The sequence below is a fragment of the Engraulis encrasicolus genome, chromosome 2 (assembly GCF_034702125.1).
Source record: "Engraulis encrasicolus isolate BLACKSEA-1 chromosome 2, IST_EnEncr_1.0, whole genome shotgun sequence".
Taxonomy (NCBI): domain Eukaryota; kingdom Metazoa; phylum Chordata; class Actinopteri; order Clupeiformes; family Engraulidae; genus Engraulis; species Engraulis encrasicolus.
In genome coordinates this window covers 57,881,733-57,903,897 of record NC_085858.1, presented here as the reverse complement: position 1 = coordinate 57,903,897, position 22,165 = coordinate 57,881,733, and the positions used below count along the sequence as shown (strand labels likewise).

The 22,165-nt window shown below is 43.3% G+C and overlaps 1 protein-coding gene across 2 annotated transcripts; it reads right to left on the bottom strand.

Annotated features, from left to right (window-relative positions):
• Positions 1-23: 23 nt before the first annotated feature.
• Positions 24-21,368, bottom strand: LOC134442827 (NACHT, LRR and PYD domains-containing protein 3-like). 2 transcript variants are annotated; one of them, XM_063192785.1, is made up of 7 exons: positions 21,313-21,368; positions 7,233-7,428; positions 5,303-7,091; positions 1,896-2,066; positions 1,503-1,676; positions 492-665; positions 24-93 (listed from the first exon to the last, which is right to left on the bottom strand). In XM_063192785.1, exons 2-7 carry the CDS (start codon positions 7,372-7,374, stop codon positions 72-74), a joined length of 2,472 nt encoding a protein of 823 aa, XP_063048855.1. In that variant the 5' UTR covers positions 7,375-7,428; positions 21,313-21,368; the 3' UTR covers positions 24-71. The 2 variants fall into 2 exon arrangements, with proteins under 2 accessions (XP_063048855.1, XP_063048859.1); XM_063192789.1 differs by lacking the exon at positions 24-93 and having other exon boundaries at positions 578-665; positions 1,503-1,671.
• Positions 21,369-22,165: the final 797 nt, after the last annotated feature.

Genomic DNA, 22,165 nt, shown 5'->3' with positions numbered 1-22,165 from the left:
ATTTGTGTCATCTGTCACAGTGTTTTGTTGAGGTCATGTGACCCGGTAATCAGCTGTTTCACCTGTGGGAGTTATTCGGATGTCAAAGTGAACCTAATGAAGCACAAGTGAAATGTGCAAGATAATTAGTAACAGGCTGTTCACAACATTAAAACAAATATACTGATACTGGTGGTACTGTACCAACCAATGCACAGTAACATACAGATTTGACTACCTTTACATGGATCAAGAGGACCAAAAGGTACTAGATTTAATAGTTTTGAAGGGGATAAAATAACTGACTTACCTACATGTGACTTACATACTGACCTAAATGCATTTGTAATAAAGCAGTCAACATTCAAGGACAAACAAAAAAGTGTTATCTCCACATTTACATGCTACATGTTTTAGCACAAGGTATAGCACAGTATAATCTTGCAAAAGAAAAAGAAAAAACGCCCCCCTTTTTGTAGATTAGTTATACTGATCAAACTCTAATAACTAACTTGAGTGTCTTGATTCTGCAGTGTGAGTCCTCCAGTAGGGGGCAGAGCTGCGTCACTCCTGAGTCTCCTGGTATCTTCTCACTCAGATCCAGCTCTGTCAGCAGTAAAGGGTTTTCATGTAGAACTGAAGTCAGATAGACACAGGCGTGTTCAGCAGCATCACTCTTCAACAACCTGTGAAGACAGATCAAATGTATTCTTCTGTATTAATCCCATCGAAACACAGCACATGTAGATGCATATCTGGCTGATATCAATGTTGCTCTCATCAATGGAAACTGAAAAGTAATCGGCTTGACTGAGACATCTGATACATTGTACAAAATAAATCCCTAAGTGCATGGGACAGAAATGCAATTGTCTACCACTATGGGAGCATAAGATGGCGCAAACAAAACAATAAATGATGCAGCCAATCCATGCAAGCATTGCTGATAGCCAGCCAGCCGCATTTCAAGTGGCCTTGCTTTGTCTCATTGTTCTCACAAACAGCAACAAGCTCGTGGAAAATGAGAAAATGTCTTTGCATTAATACTTTCTTGACGATATTTTGCATCGATAGTTAGCAATCTTACCTAGTTATTTACAAGTCATCAAAAACAAAAAAAGTATACTGCACACAAGTTATGGCAGATTGCAAGGGCAGGTCATCTGTTTCGTGACAGATTCCAGGAAATGCAGCAGCGATGTAATAACAGCACTTAGAAGCATTTTGTTTTAAATTAAATCTAATGCATTTCATTGTTGAAGTCAAATAAAGCATGGTTATGGCCCGTGATGGAATTGTCAAAAAAAAACATTTTCTTTTGCTGACCGCTGACATAGAGACTTAAAATGTTAGATCCAACATCATAACACAACCCATAGTCAAATGCATCATCTCCACCAGTGATAACATTTTACAGAGAGAGAAAGTCAAAACATACAATCTAGAAAAAAGCAGAAACATTTCAGATAGCCAGATTCATCTCAGACACTTTCATCTAGAGATATTTTATGAAACCATTTTACCTCAGTTTCTGAAGTTTACAAGCTGGATCCTGCTGTAATTCCAAAAGCAGTTTCACTCCAGATTTTCCCGGAATGTTTCCCATCAGGTCCAGTTCCTCCAGGTGTGAAGGGTTTGATTTGAGAGCTGAGGCGAGAGCAGCATATCCTACTCCTCTTATGCCACAGTCCGCTAGTCTGAACAAAAGAGCCTTAATTATTATTATTTTCTTCATTTCATTTATGAAATATACATTTTTAGCATATATTTTATAACACTGTGTTTATACTGTAAGGCAAGACGATGTCCAGGAGGTTTAATGTTAAACCCAAGTCTTTAAGAGGTGTGAAAGTACAGCAGAGGACCCAGATAAGTATGTAAGACTGACTCAATGCTGAAATAATGACATTTCTTACCGGAGTGACTCCAATGCACAGTTAGAGTTCTCCAGCCCACTACAAAGTTGTTTGACTCCAACATCTCCAATTTTGTTGTAGCTGAGATCCAGTTTCTTCACTTTTGATGCTTTGCAGAGGACAGATGCCATTGTTGTACAGCTCATTTCACTGAGCTCACAGCTATCAAGCCTGAAAGAGGATAACACCCATACATAACTAGAATGCTTAGAGATATACATGTACATGGGTGGTTGACGTTTAAGGGAACGCAAAAAAAAAAAGTTTTTCAAATTCCTGAAAAAAATGATGGATTAAAATTGGAAAAAAATAGAAAAAAATAAAGCACTTAGTGGTCTGTGGAATTTCACCTTATTTTTGCCATTTTTGGAGAAATGTGTCTTGCATCAACACATTGCATAGGCATGTCACACCGCAGGAAAATGGAGTCACACCACAGGGAATTCACTGCATTATGGCCATTTTAATCCTTTTGTATACATGACTGACATCTGAGCTCATGCTAACTTGATAATGATATTGTGTTTAATTTTAATATGTGTTTTCATTTATAAAAAAAACCTTTTTTTCCAACTATAAGAGCCGTCACGCCACAGGACACCATAAAATAATAATAATAATAATAATAATTGTATTTGTATAGCACTGTGTCATACAAGGCATGTAACTCAAAGTGCTTAACAAATGGGAAAAATGAACCTAAGCATTGCGTGACAGAAAGATTGCAATATGAAGACATATTAAGAGGTTAAGAGTCACCTTAAACTTCCACAGCACTTTCCAATAACTACGGTACTGACTGGTTAGGAGCCAGTCTTTAACCCTATCCAGACCGGGCTTTTTTTGGCATGCCTGGGACTGGGGGGGGGGGGGGGGGGCTCTTTTGACCCCCCCTCTCATAACTTAGGAACCGAATGGCGTATGACCACCAAACTTGGAGGGGATGATCTTCAGCCAAAGATCTATGAATGACATCAGTTTGGTGTCAGTATTGGATATTATGACGTTATTATGACGTCATTTCCTGTTTATTGCCCAAAATGTCACCTTAATGTATTTTCCATCTAACTTGGGTAATGCACATCTATTTTGGTTATTATGTCCATCAGACCACTTCAAATGTCCACAAGGGTGTCTGTTGCTAATGGAAATGTAAAAAAACATGAAAAGTGATGATGATGAGACTTAGATCAGTGATTTTTGGTCAGGCGTACCTGTCAGAAAACCGTTGCCATGGCAACAACAAAAATGATAAACCTAATCTTTTGGTATCACATTGTAACTAACTTCATTTTAGGAAAAGTCAAAAAGTTTCGTAATCATAGCTTTAGTCATTCAGGGGTTATACGACATCAAAGTTGGTGCGGCACTTTTAGCCCCCCACCCCACCCCCCCCCCACCCGGTCTGGATAGGGTTAAGACCCTTGTTGGCCTTGCAGCTGCCCATTCACAAACATTGACATACAGTGGTGCTCATATGTTTACATACCCCAGCATGATATACGCTTTCTTGAGGCTTTCTCACAAAATATGAATGATTACGCAAAACCTTTTTTTTCACTCATTGCTAGTGACTGGCTTAGGATATTTATTAGCAATATTCTGTGTTTACTCTTTCAAAAGCATGATCACAACCCAAACAACCCAAATGACCCTGTTCAAAAGTTTACATACCCTAGTTTCTGATGCTGAATATGGCCCTGTTTAACATCAGGGACCGCTCTAAATTGTTTGTAGTAGTTGTGGATAAGGCTCTTAATGTTCTCAGTTGACAAAACAGCATATTCTTCCTGGCAGAATGGTTGTTTCCAATAATATCTTTGGGTGTCTTTCTGGAACCTCACATTTGAGGTTTCCCCTGAGTGGCTCAATGATGTTGAGATCAGGAGAGTGAGACGGTCGCTCAAAAACGTCATTTTATTCTTTCTGAAGCTAATGACGGGTTGATTTGGCTTTCTGTGCTGAAATATTGTCATGTTGGCATGTCCAAACAATGGACCATGTGCAGTTTCAAGGCTGATGAGTGTCAAGTTTCCTCCAGTATTTTTCACTGGGCAATGTATTCATCATTCTGTGAGTATGGACCAAAAGTGTAGTGCATTTGTAACTCAAATGTCCCCATGACATCAGTGGTCCATAACCATGTTTCACAGAAGGGATAGTGTAACTTTCATCATAGGCTCCGTTGACTGTTCTCCAAATGGTACTGTTAATAGTGGCTGAAAAAAGTTCCATATTGATCTAATTTTTCCAAATGACTTTGTCACAAGCATTTTGATGCTTCTCACTGTGCTATTTGGTGTATCATATGCAAAATAACATGTTTGCATTTTTGTAGTAATGGCTTTCTGCTGGCCACCCCCAACAGCCCATCTTTCCTCAAGTGCCTCTTTCCTGTACAGTTTAAAACATTTTTTCATGTTGTCCTATATTTCACCTGAAGTTATTTTTTGGTTGTCCTATGTCTCTTGAACAATTCCTTTGCAATGATCATTGCAATGCAATGATGCCCTTGCCCATTGGCTTGATTCCAACCAAACTCTTCATATTGCATTTCTGAATTGAAATTCCTAAGGGGCCAACATGACAATATTTCGACACAGAAAGCCAAATCAACCCGTCATTAGCTTCAGAAAGAATAAAATGAAGGTTTTTGAGCGACCATCTCACTCTCCTGATCTCAACATCATTGGGTCACTCAGGGGAAACCTCACATGTGAGGTTCCAGCAAGACACCCAAAGATATTATAGTAAACAACCATTCTGCCAGGAAGAATGTGCTGTTTTGTCATCTGAGAACATTAAGAGCCTTATCCACAACTACCACAAACAATTTAGAGCGTTCCCTGATGTTAAACAGGGCCATATTCAGCATCAGAAACTAGGATATGTAAACTTTTGAACAGGGTCATTTGGGTAGTTTGGGTTGTGATCATGCTTTTGAAAGAGTAAACACAGAATATTGCTAATAAATATCTTAAGCCAGTCACTAGCCATGAGTGAAAAAAAAGGTTTTGTGTAATCCTTTATATTTTGTGAGAAATCGCAGAGAAAGCGTATATTCTGCTGGGGTATGTAAACATATGAGCACCACTGTACATGTCACCCCACAGGACACAATTTGTGTTAATATTACTGTCTTGAGTTTTTTTCACATAATAATTTTACATATAAACCTTAACATAAATCTTAACAAAATGTTTCTTCTCATCTAAGACTAATATGAAACATAATGTACCACATCTCCTTTCATTGACATATGTTTTTTAAAGGAAAAATAACAGTTTTGTAGGTTTTTAACCAATGTTACGAAAAAACAAGGTGTCACGTCTCCCACCCACATGCACAAAACACTGAACAGTCATCCACCCATTCTCCCTGTGAATACTCAAAGTCATCATACTTACATAAGCATTTCGGATTGCTCCACTACTGGCTTCAGCCTCTGGAGACCTTCATCAGACCTGACATACTTCTTCAGGTCAAACACGTCCAGCTTCTGGTCTGATGTCAGCAGCACAAACACTAGAGCCGACCACTGGCCAGGTGAGAGCTGGGCTTCAGAAAGTGTCCCTGTACTCAGGAACCTCTGGATGTCCTCAACTAAGGAGCGGTCATTCAGTTCATTCAGGCAGTGGAAGAGGTTGATCATCCTCTCTGATGAATGGACGTCCTTGATCTTCTCCTTAATGTAGCTGATTGTTTCAGCATTGCCAATATGCCTTTCTCCTCTCTGCAGAAGGCCATGCAGGAGAGTCTGGTTGGACTCCAGAGAAAGACCAAGAAGGAACCGGAGGAAGAGGTCAAAACGTCCATCTTCATACTCCAAAGCTTTGTCCACAGCATTCTTGTGTAAGATGGGTATGGATTGTTTTCCGAAAAGTTGTGTCCAACGCTGATAACGTTGGTGGTTGGACATCACATTTTTCTTTTCGGTTGCCATCATCAGAAACACATACAGAGCTGCAAGATACTCCTGGATACTCAGGTGGACAAAGCAGAACACTGTTGCTTGAGAAATTGCAGATTCCTGTCGGAAGATCTGGGTGCAGACACCAGAGAATACTGCTGCTTCTCTGATATCAATGCCACACTCTCTCAGGTCATCTTCATAGAAGATCACGTTTCCCTTCTCCAACTGTTCGTAGGCTAGTTTTCCAAGTGCAAGGATAAGATTCTTGTTCCATTGTGGCTTAAGGTCATGCACATTGCCAAACTTTTCATTTGCCTGCTTTGTTTGGAAAATCAGGAAATATGTGTACATCTCTGTCAACGTTTTTGGAAGCTGCCGTCCTCCTAAAGAGCCAAGAATCACCACAAGAACGTAAGCGGTGATCCAGCAAAACACTGGTATGTGGCACATGATGTGGAGACTCCTTGATGATTTAATGTGAGACATTATTGTGCTTACAAAACTGTCATCATTGAACCTGTTGCTGAAGTACTCCTCCTTCTGTGTGTCATTGAACCCCTGTATCTCTGTGACAAGGTCAACACAATCGGGTGGAATCTGACTGGCTGCTGCTGGTCTGGAGGTGATCCACAGTAGAGCAGAGGGAAGCAGATTTCCATTTATGAGATTTGTGAGGAGTACATCCAAAGAAGTGACATCATTCACATCGGTCCAACTTTCATTCTCCTGAAAGTTTAGTTCAAGTCGACATTCATCCAGACCGTCAAAGATGAACAGTAATTTGTACTTCTCTTGACTGTCAAAGGTTAACTGCTTCAGCTCTGGAAAGAAGTGGTGAAGGAGATCCATCAAAGAGAGCTGTGTGCCTCTCATGAGGTTGAGCTCCCGAAAAGGCAATGGGAAAATGAATTGGATCTCTTTGTTGTCTTTTCCCTCCGCCCAGTCCAGGATGTACTTCTGAATGGAGATGGTTTTACCAATGCCAGCTACCCCCTTTGTCATCACCCTTCTGCTTGGCTTGTCCTGACCACGTAAGGGCTTGAATATGTCACTGCATTTGATTTGATTCTCCCTTCCAACTGGTCTTTTGGATATGGACTCAATCTGCCTGACTTCATGCTCTTCATTTATTTTCCCATTTCCTCCTTCTGTAATGTAAATCTCTGTGTAGATTTTTTCTAGCAATGCAGAGCTTCCCTGCCTGGGAATTCCTTCAAACACAGTCTTGTACTTGTTCTTGAGATGTTTTCTCAGTTCAGCCAGACAAAGTACATCCAGCTCATCTAGTCCACAAACAAATAAATATTGAACAACAAATGATACAAATATAACTACTTGTCCATCACCTTAATTATTTTTATTCATACTTCAATGATACAAATAATGTACGGAAATGACAGATTATGAAAAATGATAATACTTACGTTCTTTCAGTTTGTCAGCAAGATCCGTTCTCTCCATGTCCAATAAGAAGTGCAGTGCCATCTTGAGAACTCCTTCTCTGGCATCACTCTCATCCTCATCTTTTCTCTTTAAGTCTTCTTGGTAATCTGGACTAAGAATCATCTTAAATCTTCCCAGCTCATTCTTCACAAATGTGATGATCCTTGTCTCAAGCACCTAGAGCACATCAAGCATCGTGAATCCAGGTATATTAGGGTGACCATATTCCAACATGTGATAATGAGGACACGAGGTGTGGGTGGTGGAGGTAATTTTTGTTTGTATTTATGTATTTATTTATTTATTAAGGTTCCACATGCTCTCTTAGAATAGTACTTGTTAGAGCCATTTTGCCTATTTTTGTGTTTGAGGAACTTCTGAGTTATTATTTACATATTTTGGTTATGGAATCATGGTATTTATGTTTATGGAATTCTATTCGGTAATTATTGGTTATTTATTTTGTTGTTGGACTGTCTTGCTTGAGCTGCTCGGTTTAAGTTAGTTGTTTGAAGTGACGTGTCTAATTGGCTTGGAATGACGTTTCATAAAAGCGCGTCACTCAGATGGCTTGACAGGGCGGAAGAAGCAAACAGTTTTTCAACCGCGTTATGTGGAATCTCCGAATAGAGCCTTTTGTTTGTACCTTTTAGTTAAGTTGGATTTCGAACGAATAAATAGACTTTATTTTTCTACTACGCGCGTTGAGCCAAAGTTTTTATCCGCTCCAGAAGAGTCAGCTGCGAAGCTGGCTCTACATTAAGTTGAAAAACTGCCACTGAAAACCTTTGGACGCATGGAACAAAATTCGCTTGTTTTGGATTACTTGAAGACTTTCTTTTGAATCTCCCTACATCGTCTCAGCCTGTCGTGAGTAACCTGGAACATTTATTTTCTCGACAGACGAGGTGAGAGCGGTTACCTTTTTTCGAAAGACTTTGTTTGGAGTTTGGAAGGACCGTTGGCCAGGCGCCACAGCTTGCTTTTTTTGTTGAAGATTTGGAACGTCTTATATTGAGAATCAAGACTTGTTTTCGTTTACCTGGATACTTTTTTCGTTTGCTACAATTACCGACAGTGCAAAGAACTGCTTTTTGACACTTTTTGACGCTTTGTGGAATTAACAGAGCAATAGTCCCGCCGCCGCGTGGGTGTTTTGCGCCTGTGGATTAACTTTATGGAATGCGCTTGGAACTGAACTGTATAAATCGCCCGATGTTTCTTTGACTGTTTTGGAGAGAATTTTGAACGTCTGTATCCTGTCGATATGGCTGACATCGAAGCCAATACGGAGCCCACTAGCTCCAACATGGCAAACACTGTTGAAGTGCAGGTGGTTACTGAATCCGAGCCACTACCTGAGCCAGAGCAGTCTTTTAAATCGCTCAGTGCAACGCGGCGGGGCAAACTAGGCCATTGCACTCGCAAAATGAACGAACTGAAGAAAATGATGAAAGAAAATGCTGATATTTCTGTTGTTAATTCCGAGTTGAATGCATTTAAATTGGTACTTGGTGATTTCACAGTGTGTCATGAATCTGCGCAAGCACTGTTGTGTGATGAAATGAAGGAGAGTGAGAATCTTGATTGGTACGAACCCAAAATGGAAACATTTCACACATTTATTATTGACACAGATGCTTGGGTAGCACAACACGAGAAAGCCCCACAGTTAACACACCATGAAGCAGTATCACAGTTAACAGTAACACAACCAGCCCATCCTCCTCTTTTAGTGCAACATGTAGACCCACAAACACTAGTTGGCCCCAATGACAGTGCATCAAGGGTGCCTAAACGCAGCTCCTCCTCACGCTCCTCACGCTCATCCAAGAGCTTTTATGTTTCTGCAACCAAAGCTGAATTGACAGTAGAAAGAGCAGAGTTGTTAGCAAAAGCAGAGACTCTAAAAGAGAAACATGACTTGCAAGCCAAGATGGAAGCACTACAATTAAAGGAAGACATTGCTGTGAAAAATGCAAAATTAAAAGTCTTAAATGAACTTGAACATGGTGAGGAAGAAAAACCTACAATTGTACCAGAAGATGACATGAATACTTACCTGGATGAATATCTTGAAACACAACAACCCCCACCTACCGAAACCATGGCAACTGAGGACAGCAGAGTAGACTTAGTGCTTTCACCACCTCACTTTGCTGAATTAGGACCTGTTCCGAAAACGCCTCTGCAAACAGTCATGAGAGCCCATCAGATCTCAGCATCTCCTACACCCAGGACGACAACAACAACAACAACTGCAACAGCAACAAGAACGACAGCAATAGCAAACCCAGCCACACATATCACATCCCGATCTACGGCTAGCAAGAGAGTCAGCCAACAGATGGGTAGTCCGTCCACTCCAGCAGGAGGTGCATCCAGCCTCATGAACATTTCAGCACAATCAGATATGACAAACCTGCTTGTGTCTGTTGTGTCACAGACATCTCTCCCTAAAAAAAGAGGTTCCTGTCTTTAGTGGCGACCCTCTAGAACAGTGGTCTCCAATTAACTTTTCCCGGCCAGACCCCCCCCCCCCCAAAAAAAAAAAATAAATAAAAAAAATAAAATAAAATAAAAATAATAATAAAAATAATAAAAATAAAAATAAATAATAGAAACACTGTTGAAATATTAAAATATTAGTATTAGCTGTTAACGAGAGAGAGAGAGAGAGAGAGAGAGAGAGAGAGAGAGAGAGAGAGAGAGAGAGAGAGAGAGAGAGAGAGAGGAGAGAGAGAGAGAGAGAGAGAGAGAGAGAGAGAGAAGAGAGAGGAGAGAGAGAGAGAGAGAGAGAGAGAGAGAGAGAGAGAGAGAGAGAGAGAGAGAGAGAGAGAGAGAGAGAGAGAGAGAGAGAGAGAGAGAGAGAGAGAGAGAGAGAGAGCATGTTCAACTGTTGAATGCATGTTCAACTGCTGAACGTGCTCTCCAGCAGAGCCACTTCAGTCACGGCACGGAGGGAGGGAGGGGGAGAGAGATTTAGGCTACATGACAAGACCTAAAACAAATATAGGTAAATGTGTGCTAAAATCCCAATTCAATCGAGGAACAAAAGTCATTTCCATAGCGATTAAATCTCATTGAACTCGTGCGCTGCATCTCACCTCTGCCTGAACAGAAAAGACGCAAGCCCATGCAACAGGTGGCACCCAGGCAGATGAAATAGTTAGTTTCCAGGAATGCTCGTCTATATATTTCTTTATTGCGGTCGTTTTCGAAAATCATATTAGTTTTCCTCCAACGCATTCCCGATGTATCATGCATTCTCTGCTCAACTGATCTCGCATAACGCGCCCCTACCAAACTACGGGGGAAAAATATCCTCCACATTTAGAATGGGCTACTACAGTACGCCAGCTAAAATGCAAAGAGGGTGATATCACAAATACACAAAAATAGTGCAGGGGAGGAGAATCGTCCAGATTTAACAGAGGACAGAGTGAGTGCTCTAACTGCATAACTGAGCGCTCAAGACTCTTCTGGTTGAACAAAGGGAAACACGCTCATGAGCACCGTGCACCGTCGGGGCTGTCGGGGAGATGAGGTGGGCCATCAGGAATATTAAACCCTATTCTTTTTTTTTTTCAAGTCAAGTCAAGTTTATTGTCAATTTCTTTACATGCACTGGTCATACAAAGAATTTGAAATTGCGTTTCTTGCTCTCCCATGCAGACATAGACTAATCTAGGTAAGGGCATAGACAGTATAGACATAGACAGTACTCATACATGGACATAGACAGTATGGACGTAGACATTGCTCATACAGACATTTAAAGTGCAAGACTGGACAACAGAAGACTTGTAGAGAACATACATTAAGAGGAGGTATTTTGTTGTGCTTTTTCTAAAAGTCCTTTATAGCGTTCTGACATAGTAATAGTAGCATTTGAAGAAATAAATAATTAAAAAAGGTTTTTATTAAATACACCAGCAGCAGTATGTGTGTGTGTGTGTGTGTGTTTGTATGTGTTTTTGTGTGCGTGTGTGTGTGTGTGTGTGTGTGTGTGTGTTTAGTGCAGGTAGAAAGTGCGGTGTGCTAGCCTAGAAATCTAGACGCCCCTAGCGACCGCAAATTGAATTTGCTCCCGGGGGCAGTCTAGCGGACCCCGGTCGTTTTGCGAGGCTGAAAGTTATCCGATGACAGGGCCAATCAAATCGCGAGGGGGGCCGGGCTACCTAGTAAACAGGAAACTTTCTAAGAAGAAGCATGGTGTCCGTCCGTGCTACGTACAGCACGAAAGTGTTTACTTAATTTAAAAAGCCTGGATGATAATACATTTCGTGGCTGACATGGATTGATGTAATGATACACCATGAACTTATGGGGCACAAATAGATCTCAACACATTGCCATTTGATCATTCGATGTTTTAAACTAGCTCGGTAAGCTAAGTTGAGCATTTTACAGAACCAGATAGTCACACGTTATTATCAGACCACTACTGTAGGTGTAGAATGAAATTGCTGCCCCAATTTCTAACAAGACACATGCCATTAAAAACGAGACATTTGGGAGCTTTGGAAGTCTTTGAGTAGCTTACTAAATAGATGGGAATGACACCGAGTCTACCAAGCTAGTGGCTAGCTAACCTGTCGTCAACAACACAGACCTAGGTATCCAGGTTAGGGTTAGGTTAGGGTTAGTCTTAGAAAAAAAACTAGGGTTAGAAACAAAAAACTAACATCAAAAAGATAACTAGCTCCGTTATATGGCGGTGGGATCGATAGTCTGGCTAGTGGGAGCGAGCTGACCGGGGAGCGTCCTGCGTTGGGAGCGACAATCCGGGAAAGTTATGGGTAGCTGGCTAGCTAACGCCGAACATGCCATGTTGACAACAATCATAAATATGACCATTTAACAAGCCCCAAATTGCTCGACATTTTGCTGATTGATCAAGGAGGGTCATGTGGTTGAAAACGAGGCATTTTTGAACTGTATAAGTGAAAACACGATTTATTAGGAAACTTGTTTGTGGCTGTGGTCATCACACGAATTCACTGCTACGACGGCTGGAAGTTGCCGCTTCACCTACAAAGAGGCCCTCGCTAGTGGCTAGCTAACCTGTCGTCAATAGCAGAGCTAGGTATCCAGCCTTGTATTATATGCCTGCCCCAAATTCTAATAAGATCCATGTCATTAAAAACGAGACATTTGGGAGCTTTGAAAGTCTGTAAGTCGCTTACTAAATAGATGGGAATGACACCTGGTCTACCGACCTAGCGGCTAGCCGTGTATTAGTTATGGGTATACAGCTAGCTAGCTAACACCGAACATGCCATGTTGACAACAATCATAAATATAACCATTTAACAAGCCCCAAATTGCTCGACATTTCGCTGATTGATCAAGGAGGGCCATGTGGTTGAAAATGATGCATTTTTGAACTGTATAAGTGAAAACACGATTTATTAGGAAACTTGTTTGTGGCTGTGGTCATCACACGAATTCACTGCTACGACGGCTCGAAATTGCCGCTTCAACTACAAAGGGGCGTGTCGCGTGTACGAGACAGCGGTGACGTTACACAGAAGTGTGTGGGGATTGGTTGTTTGCCATCCAATTGCGTGACGTTGAGTGCTGAAGCAACCGTTTATCCCGCCCACACTGCTGCCCAGCTCTCCTAGACCCTGGTACAGCTTTTTGCTGTACGGGTCTGGCTGCGCTAGGCTAGCGATGTATGTGTGTGTGTGTGTATGTGTGTGTGTGTGTGTGTGTGTATGTGTGTGAGTATGAGTTGTGTGTCAGTGTGTGTATGTTTGGGTTTAGTGCAGAAAGAGCAGTGTGCTTGTGTGTGTGTGTGTGTGTGTGTGTGTGTGTGTGTGTGTGTGTGTGTGTGTGTGTGTGTGTGTGTGTGTGTGTGTGTGTGTGTGTGTGTGTGTTCAGTATCTTGATTGCTTGATGCATCGTGCTGCTTGCAAGCCTGGTGGTACGGGAACGGAGGCGCCTGTACCTCTTTCCAGAGGGCAGTAGGCTGAACAGTTTGTGTGCAGGGTGGCTTGTGTCTTTGATGATCATCAGTGCTTTTCGGGTGAGGCGTGCGGTGTAAATGTCCTGCAGGGAGGGGAGTGGTACTCCAATGATCTTCTTCGCTGTGTTCACAACACGCTGGAGTGTCTTCCTGTTTTTCTCCGTGCAGCTTCCTCCCCACACTGTGATGCAGCTGGACACGACGCTCTCTATGGTTCCTCTGTAGAATGTTGTCATGATGGAGGGTGTAGCACTTGCCTTCTTTAGTTTGCGCAAGAAGTAGAGACGCTGATGGGCCTTCTTCGCCAGTGATGTAGTGTTGGTGGTCCAAGAGAGGTCGTCGCTGATGTGCACTCCAAGGAACTTGGTGCTGCTCACTCTCTCCACAGCACCACCGTCGATGGTCAGTGGTGGCAGTTGTTTTTGGACCCTCTGAAAGTTGACAACAATCTCCTTGGTCTTGTTGACATTCAGCAGGAGGTTGTTGTCTTTGCACCATCTGGCCAGCAGGTCTACTTCTTCTCTGTAGTGGGTCTCATCGCCCTTAGTGATGAGGCCCACCAGTGTTGTATCATCCGCAAACTTCACTAGATGATTAGTGCTGTGGGTCGTTGTGCAGTCATGTGTCAGCAGCGTGAACAGCAGGGGGCTGAGAACACAACCTTGCGGAGCCCCCGTGCTCAGGGTCAGGGTGCTTGAGGTGTTATTCCCTACCCGTACTGCTTGTGGTCTCTGCATCAGGAAGTCCAGCAGCCAGTTGCAGAGGGAGGTGCTGAAACCTAGTTTGTCCAGTTTTCTGATGAGTTGTTGTGGTATTATGGTATTGAATGCTGAACTGAAGTCAATGAACAGCATTCTCACATATGAATCTTTATTGTCCAAGTGGGTGAGGGCTGGATGGAGGGCAGAGCAGATTGCATCCTCCGTGGATCGCTTGGCTCGGTATGCGAACTGGTAGGGGTCCAAGGTGGGGGGTAGGGTGGCTTTGATGTGTGACAGGACTAGCCGTTCGAAGCACTTCATGATTATGGGCGTCAGTGCTACAGGACGGTAGTCATTGAAGCATGATGGTGATGATTTCTTCGGCACGGGTATGATGGTAGCAGCTTTGAAAAGTGATGGGATGACTGCTTGCTCCAGAGAGATGTTAAAGATGTCTGTGAAGACATCCTTCAGCTCTTCTGCACAATCCTTCAACACTCGGCCAGGTATGTTGTCTGGGCCAGCTGCTTTGCGTGGGTTGATGGTGGCCAGTGTCCTCTTCACACTGGCAGAGGACAGGTACAGGGGTTGATCATGGGGGGGAGGGGGAGTTTTCTGTGGATGAGTGTCATTTTGTGCTTCAAAACGGGCAAAGAAACTGTTCAGGTCGTTTAGCAGAGAGGTGTTGTTGTCACAGCTTCGTGGTGCGGGCTTATAGTCCGTGATGGCCTGTATGCCCTGCCACAGGCTCTGTGCATCTCTGCTGTCTTTGAAGTGTGTTGTTATTTTGTCCGAGTATTCCTTTTTTGCTTTCCTGATGCCCTGGGACAGGTTTGCCCTTGCTGCTTTTAGGCCAGCTACGTCTCCTGCTCTGAAGGCTTTGTCTCTGGCCCTCAGCAGTCTGTGAACGTCTCCTGTGAACCATGGCTTCTGGTTGGCCCTGGTGGTGATGCGTTTTATTTCTGTAACATCATCAATGCATTTTGTGATGTAGGAGGTCACGGTGTCTGTGTACTCCTCAATGTCAATGTGGTTGCTGTGGGTGGCAGCTGTTTTGAACATGTCCCAATCTGTGGTTTCAAAGCAGTCTTGTAGTCGTGACACGGCTCCCTCTGGCCATTTTCTCACCTCCTTCAGAGCTGGTTTGGTGAGTTTTACCTTTTGTCTGTAGGCTGGCAGTAGCAGAATCGTTAGGTGGTCTGATAGGCCGATGTGGGGGATGGGCTTTGCCTTGTATGCTCCTTGTTTTGGGGTATAAACAAAGTCCAGGGTGTTTTGTCCTCTTGTTGGAAAGTTAACATGTTGGTGAAATTTTGGAAGTACTGTTTTGAGATTTCCGTGGTTGAAATCTCCCATGACCACTGTGAAGGCATCTGGGTGTGCATCTTGTTGTTCACTGATTCCCCGATGCAGCTCGTTCAGTGCCTCGCTTCTGACGCTGTTGGTGTTGCTAGGAGCGAGGTAAACTGCGACCAGTAGAATGGCGGATATTTCTCTTGGTAAATAGAAGGGTCGGCACTTGATGATCATGAACTCCACTAGTGGAGAGCAGTGTCTCTGTACCACCGTAGCATTTTTGCACCAAGCATCATGTGTGTAAACACATATTCCTCCCCCTCGTTTTTTCTCTGCAAGGGCTCTGTCCGCTCGGTGGCACGTAAGTTGCTCCAGTTGTAAAGCCGAGTCGGGTATGCCGTCGTTCAGCCATGATTCTGTAAACACGGTCACACAGCAGTTCCTCACAGTTTTGTTCGCTGATCTTAGTAGCCGTATGTCATCCATCTTATTGTCCATAGATCTTACGTTTGCCAAGAGAATTGATGGTATTGCTGGACGAGTTGGGTTGGCTGCAAGCCGTGTTTCGACGCCACCTCGTTTGCCTCTCTTCCTAATTCTGGAGCACCTCTTTCGCCGTCTCCATGTAGGCGAAGCAGACGGGTCCGATGTATGCCGCCGTAGTATCCCCAGTTCTTCCATTGTCTCTGTTGGTATATCCAATACATCGCTTAAGTTGTCCATTCTTATCTGCAACAGCTGTTGCCGACTGTACATGCGTTCCGACATAGTTTCCGACGATAGACATTTCGAATGACACATTATAACACAAATAAACACTGCGAGTTGGGAGAGTAAGGAGTCGCTGCAGCTACGTGCGCCACGTCCGGAAGAGGTATTCTGCCTAACTACTAGCCTACGTATGTTTCCTGGACATTTCTGAAATTCGGGTTAGGGGTAGGGTGCAAGGTAGCCTATCTCAGATGCTCCCGTGGCGCCTTCAGATAGGCTAAATTAGGAATGCGATACAGTTATACACGTGCGATACAGAAATAGGCCTACAGATACTGTCAACCAGACCTTGAATATTACGAGTGCAAGACAAAGCAAAACTGATATAACAAAAACATACAATAGAAGCAAAGGAGAATCGTTTACATTTGCAAACAGAAGAGAGTTGAGAAAACTCTGCCGACTTGGCTTAAATAACTGTGCGCTTCGCGCCTCATGACTCTCCAGGTTTAATAGAAAGGGCGCGGCTCACCGCGGCGCGCAGGCTGCACCCAGCAACGTTGACCTTCAGGAATACTCAGCTAATCTTCTACCTGGCTCTTTATTTCCAAGACATTTTAAAGGAACTGGTTTCGTTTTTGTCCTCCCTTCTTTTGGTAACGACTGTTCTCTGGAGCTTGAATTGCGTTAACGTCTCTACATGTAGGCTACTACCTTGCATAAAAGATACTTCCAAAATACGGGATAATTGTCATCCAAACTTCACATAAATGTGAGTAAACAAAAGACAAAATGTATCTGGCCTGCTAAATACATAAAAATAGGGAAGGAGAGAATTGTCCTCATTTTCAACCAGAAGAGAGGAGAGTGCTTCGATACCGCACAATTGCGAATGGTCTGATGACCGAGGTAAACGCAATGATGAATAACGGCTTCTCTAGATGTCTAGGAGACAACAGATTGCACTTCACCATTTTCCCTCATTGTCAATGTCTGTCATGAGACTGTTATTATAAGATTTAACTGTTTGTGAATGCTTAAGAGAGATAACTGACGTTTTTGTGATCGAAAATCGCGCATGGCCACAAATAGGCGCATTTATGGTTTCATTTTTAAGGACCTCATGGCGGGCCAGAAATTTGCTGCCCGCGGGCCGCAGTTGGCCCGCGGGCCGTTGTTTGGAGACCAGTGCTCTAGAATATCAGTTGTTCATGCAAGCATTCCGACATAACATTGAAGACAAAACTGACAACTATGCAGACAGAATATACTTCCTAGAACAGTTTACAGCAGGAAAGCCCAAAGAGCTAGTTAGAAGCTGTTTACACATGGACGCCGCAGCTGGTTTTAGAGAAGCAAAGCGCCTGCTCAAATACCATTTCGGGGATGAATTTAAAATCACTGCAGCTTACATGCAGAAGGCCTTGGACTGGGCCACAATTCGTCCAGATGATGCAGATGAACTGAATAGCTACGCACTGTATCTGTAACAACGCTGCACAAACGTTCCAGTATATGTCAGAACTTGACTTACCTTCGAATATGAAGATGATAGTGACAAAACTTCCATATAAACTCCGAGAGAGATGGTGATCTGCTGTGTGCAACCACATGGAGCAAACAAAGCAGAGACCCAAGTTTCATGATCAAAGTCAAAATAATGCAAGATCCGGTGTTCGGCAACATTCAAGATGCGGCTAGGACTTTGAAACCAGGACAAGGGGCAACAGTCTCACCCCATACGAAGTCTGGAAGAAAGAGCAGCTTTGCTACTGCAGTGTACCCAGCCACAACAACTGTGAATGTCAACAACAGGAATGCTACAAATACTGACACAGACCCCAGCATGATGGGTGCTTTGGAGAAACCTTGCATGTACTGCAAAGGTAACCACACTTTGGAATCTTGCAGAATGATCAGTACAATTCCACATGACCAGAAGGTGGAGTTTCTGAAGAACCACGGATTTTGTTTTGGGTGCTTAATTAAAGGGCATACCAGCAAGACGTGCACAAACCGCCTGATCTGCCACTCATGTGGAAAGAAACACCCTACTATTCTACACTTCACAAACAGTCCACCAGATGGCGCCACACCCAATGCAACCACCTCATCAGTGAACATGAAGGATGCCAGCACAAATGTGAATTCGACCCTAGTGACGATGACGTCTACAGTCCAAACAGGGGCCGGCACCATGGACCTAAAACTTCCAATTGTTCCTGTGAAGGTAAAAACATCCGGAGGCAGTCACATCATACAGACCTATGCCTTCCTGGATAGCGGAAGTTCCGCAACATTCTGTACCGAGGCCCTGATGGACCAGCTGTCTGTGAGAGGAAGGAATACAGAAATATTATTACGAACACTGAACCAGGAAAGACCAGTACAAACTTACCGTGTGACAGGACTGGAAGTGTGTAGCCTTGATGGCAATGATTTCATAACTCTTCCTGAAGTGTTCACACAGCACACGATTCCTGTAAACAGAGCAAACATTGCATGCAAAGATGACCTGAAAGAATGGCCATACCTACAAGACGTCCACCTCAAGACTATTAGAGCTGACATCGGGCTGCTGATTGGAGTGAACGTTCCCAAGGCCATAGAACCACTGAGGGTGATCAACAGCCAGGGCCGGGGCCCATATGCCACCCTTACGCAGCTTGGGTGGACAGTGACTGGACATCTGGACATCCCCTCTCCTGAAGACCAACATGGCCGACCACAGATCACATCTCACAGGATCTCAGTGGTTCGCCTGGAACAAATGGCCCAGAAAAAGAAATCCAAACGCACATTTGAAAAGAGACGATCGCTTACGATTGCAGATGAACCTGGAAGAAAAGGTGATCACGAGTTGCAACAGCCATTTCACAGATGTGGCATTCGACAGCCTAACCACAGAAAATGGGCTGAACAAAGACCTCTGAGCCTAAACAAAAGATCAGAGAAGGATGAAGTAAAGAAGGACCAGGTCAGCTTTATGAAGGATGTTCTGAAGAAGGAGCATGCTGGCATGGTACTGGAGGAACAGCCCCACCGGAACATTGGAAGACTCAGAAATGTGCCCTATCAGAAAGACTGTCACAAACTGAAAGAGTCTAGCCGAGTGGTCTTCGACTGTACTTCCTCTTCTCAACTTACCTTTTCGAACTCTGACTCACTGCAAGGCCCATGTCGTACGAACACCATGCTGACTGGAGACCTGTCATGCAAGCGGAACCACGGATGGGACAATGAAACCCCAACAGCGCCTGCATCAATGCGAACAGGATTTGAAGTCACTGACACCCAACTGAAACCCTTCTACGAAGCCAGCAAGAGTGGCTATGGGACAGCGGGTGACTTTCAACTGGCCAGCAGGTGTGAATCACTTCCGAACACCCCACAGAGACTTTCAAGCTTCACAGTGGACAGAGTGACTCCCATTCACTATCGGTCACAGAAATCTCCATGTCGCAACATCCGAACTTCGAATCCAGTGGACAATGCATCCAGAGGAATGCAAGAGGAAACCTTACTGATGTCAACAAAGCGGATTACTGGTTCTCATATCCCGACAGAATCTGAAAATACATGTCCGAAACATTATACGAAACCCCTGAAACACTCTGACCACAAGCCAGACATGAATGGAACCACAATGACTCCTGCCACAGCCATCCAGCAGAATCCCCTTACCTTCTTCACAGAGCAGTGCTCCCCATGGCAGAAGGCGGAGAGTGGATCCACAGCATGGCCTTGGAAACTCAAACACCTGAACGAGAAGGAACAAGCAAGTGCCCCACTGAGCTTAGCCGTGAAGCCCGACAGCTGGCAGTGCAGGGTTCCGAGGATGTTGAGACACCATTCAGAAATATGGCCAGACTAACCAGAACACACAAAACACGCACCACAGTACATATAGGACACCTAACACTTTACTGACACACATAGTGTTCTGATGAAGTGTGCATGTGAGTGTGAGTGTGTGCGTGTGTGTGCATGTGCGTACAACTGTGTGTGTGTGTGCTTGCAAGTGTGTGTGTATATGAATGTGGAAAGCCTTTCTGAATTCTTTGAAATATTGGACTTTGAATATGGTACGATTGATGAATATGGACTTCTGAGTTTGATTTTGAATTTGATGCTTGAGTGGACTATGGAATAAGCATACAAGGACTATTTGCGTGAATTACTTTGAAACCCTGAGGATTACCCTTTTTGAGTGGATTACTTTTTTTTAATTTTTGAATCTAACGGATTTTTCCCTTTTTTGAATGGACTATTCTATCTCGAAGGATATATTTTTTGAATGCTTGAATGACTTTTATGTTGAAATGAGAGACTTTATGAAGGACTTTTCTATTGAATCATGCGAGAGACTTTTGTGTTTTACGTTTATGCTGAACTTGAATGGATTTTGATATGAATGGCTCTTTATGAATATGTTTTTTGAATTGCCACACTGTGCTCAATTAGGGGCCGGTATGTTAGAGCCATTTTGCCTATTTTTGTGTTTGAGGAACTTCTGAGTAATTATTTACATATTTTGGTTATGGAATCATGGTATTTATGTTTATGGAATTCTATTCGGTAATTATTGGTTATTTATTTTGTTGTTGGACTATCTTGCTTGAGCTGCTCGGTTTAAGTTAGTTGTTTGAAGTGACGTGTCTAATTGGCTTGGAATGACGTTTCATAAAAGCGCGTCACTCAGATGGCTTGACAGGGCGGAAGAAGCAAACAGTTTTTCAACCGCGTTATGTGGAATCTCCGAATAGAGCCTTTTGTTTGTACCTTTTAGTTAAGTTGGATTTCGAACAAATAAATAGACTTTATTTTTCTACGACGCGCGTTGAGCCAAAGTTTTTATCCGCTCCAAAAGAGTCAGCTGCGAAGCTGGCTCTACAGTACTCGCTATGCACTTTTTTCAAGCTGCGTGAATGAACCATCAGGTGTGCAATGTATGCGTTCGTGTGCCTGCGGCTTTGGCACAAGTGAGAAGCTCAGCAGACTAAAAAACATGAAAGGGTTTTAATTGTGTTCCCCAGCCTTCAAAACAATGTTGATGACACTCAGACATATTTTAAATGTTTTTTTCTGTTGTACAGCACTGTTATACGTTAACCAAAGGGGTTTTAATGATCCAATGTTGTGAAAATCGGGACGTCCAGGACAGCTTCTGAAATCAGGACATGTCCTGGGTCATATGGACTTTTTGTCACCATACAATATATAAATTCTATGAAGAAACTTTTTTTTAACTCTTGTTTCAAATGGTCACTGGCCTCTCTACCTAGAATGATTATGCTTAAGGACTGAAGTATTTGCCATGAGTTTGGTTCATTCATATTGAAAACTATGCACTGAACAGATTCAAACACATTCACTTACCTGGAATACATGAGTTAGACTATCTTGCTCATGCTGAACACTGGTAGCTTTCTTTGACTTTCTGAAGAGAAAACAGAGTAAACACAGACCGTTTACACAGTGCACTAAACACACACATTTAAGAGCCCGTATTCCTCTTTGAGAATTCCTGAAATGTCAGAAACCGTCTGTCGGCTTCCGTACAGAGTTCTATAAAACCTGCACATATTCACGCATGCACAAATCCACACACAGACACACAGACACAGACACAGACACACACACACACACACACACACACACACACACACACACACACACACACACACACACACACACACACACACAAAATGGTATAGTGTGTTTGAGTGTAGGTTTTTGGAATTGGTATTTGTGCTTAGCTACCTGCTACTGCATCTCTACTCTGCACTGAGCTCCTGTTTCCAGGGGACCATTCCATCATTGGCGCTGAACTCAGCGGCGCTTACGCGCAAAAGCGGAGTTTCAACTAACAGCAGCTTAAACTTGAGGCAGACGCCGTTCCACCACTGAGGATCAGCTGCGTCTTGGCTAGTTTCACTTCAGCCGCGCTCATCAAAGCTGGCGTTGCGCTCGTGCACGTTGTACATGGGAAGTCCATATCGACGATTGTCGAAAATGCGATCATGTTGTAGACTCGGGCATGCCTTGTCAAATCAAGTCTTTATCAGAGATATTAGGCGACCATCTGTAGGTGAGCGGTAACGCAACCGCACTTTGATTGAGAGACCAGCGTTCAATCCCCACCATGCGTAATGACAGATCATAACTCAATTATCAAAGGGAGTCTCGTCCGAACCTCGACTGCCATCATTTCAATGCGCAAAAATAAAAT

Bases quoted from the DNA above. Each gene is read 5' to 3' on its own strand.
- LOC134442827 (XM_063192785.1), bottom strand. From the start codon at position 7,374: ATGATTCTTAGTCCAGATTACCAAGAAGACTTAAAGAGAAAAGATGAG. The intron at 7,092-7,232 runs GTAAGTATTATC...TTTGTGGACTAG, and splicing joins TGCTGACAAACTGAAAGAAC to ATGAGCTGGATGTACTTTGT. The intron at 94-491 runs GTTAGTTATTAG...GTGCTTCATTAG, and splicing joins TGCAGAATCAAGACACTCAA to GTTCACTTTGACATCCGAAT.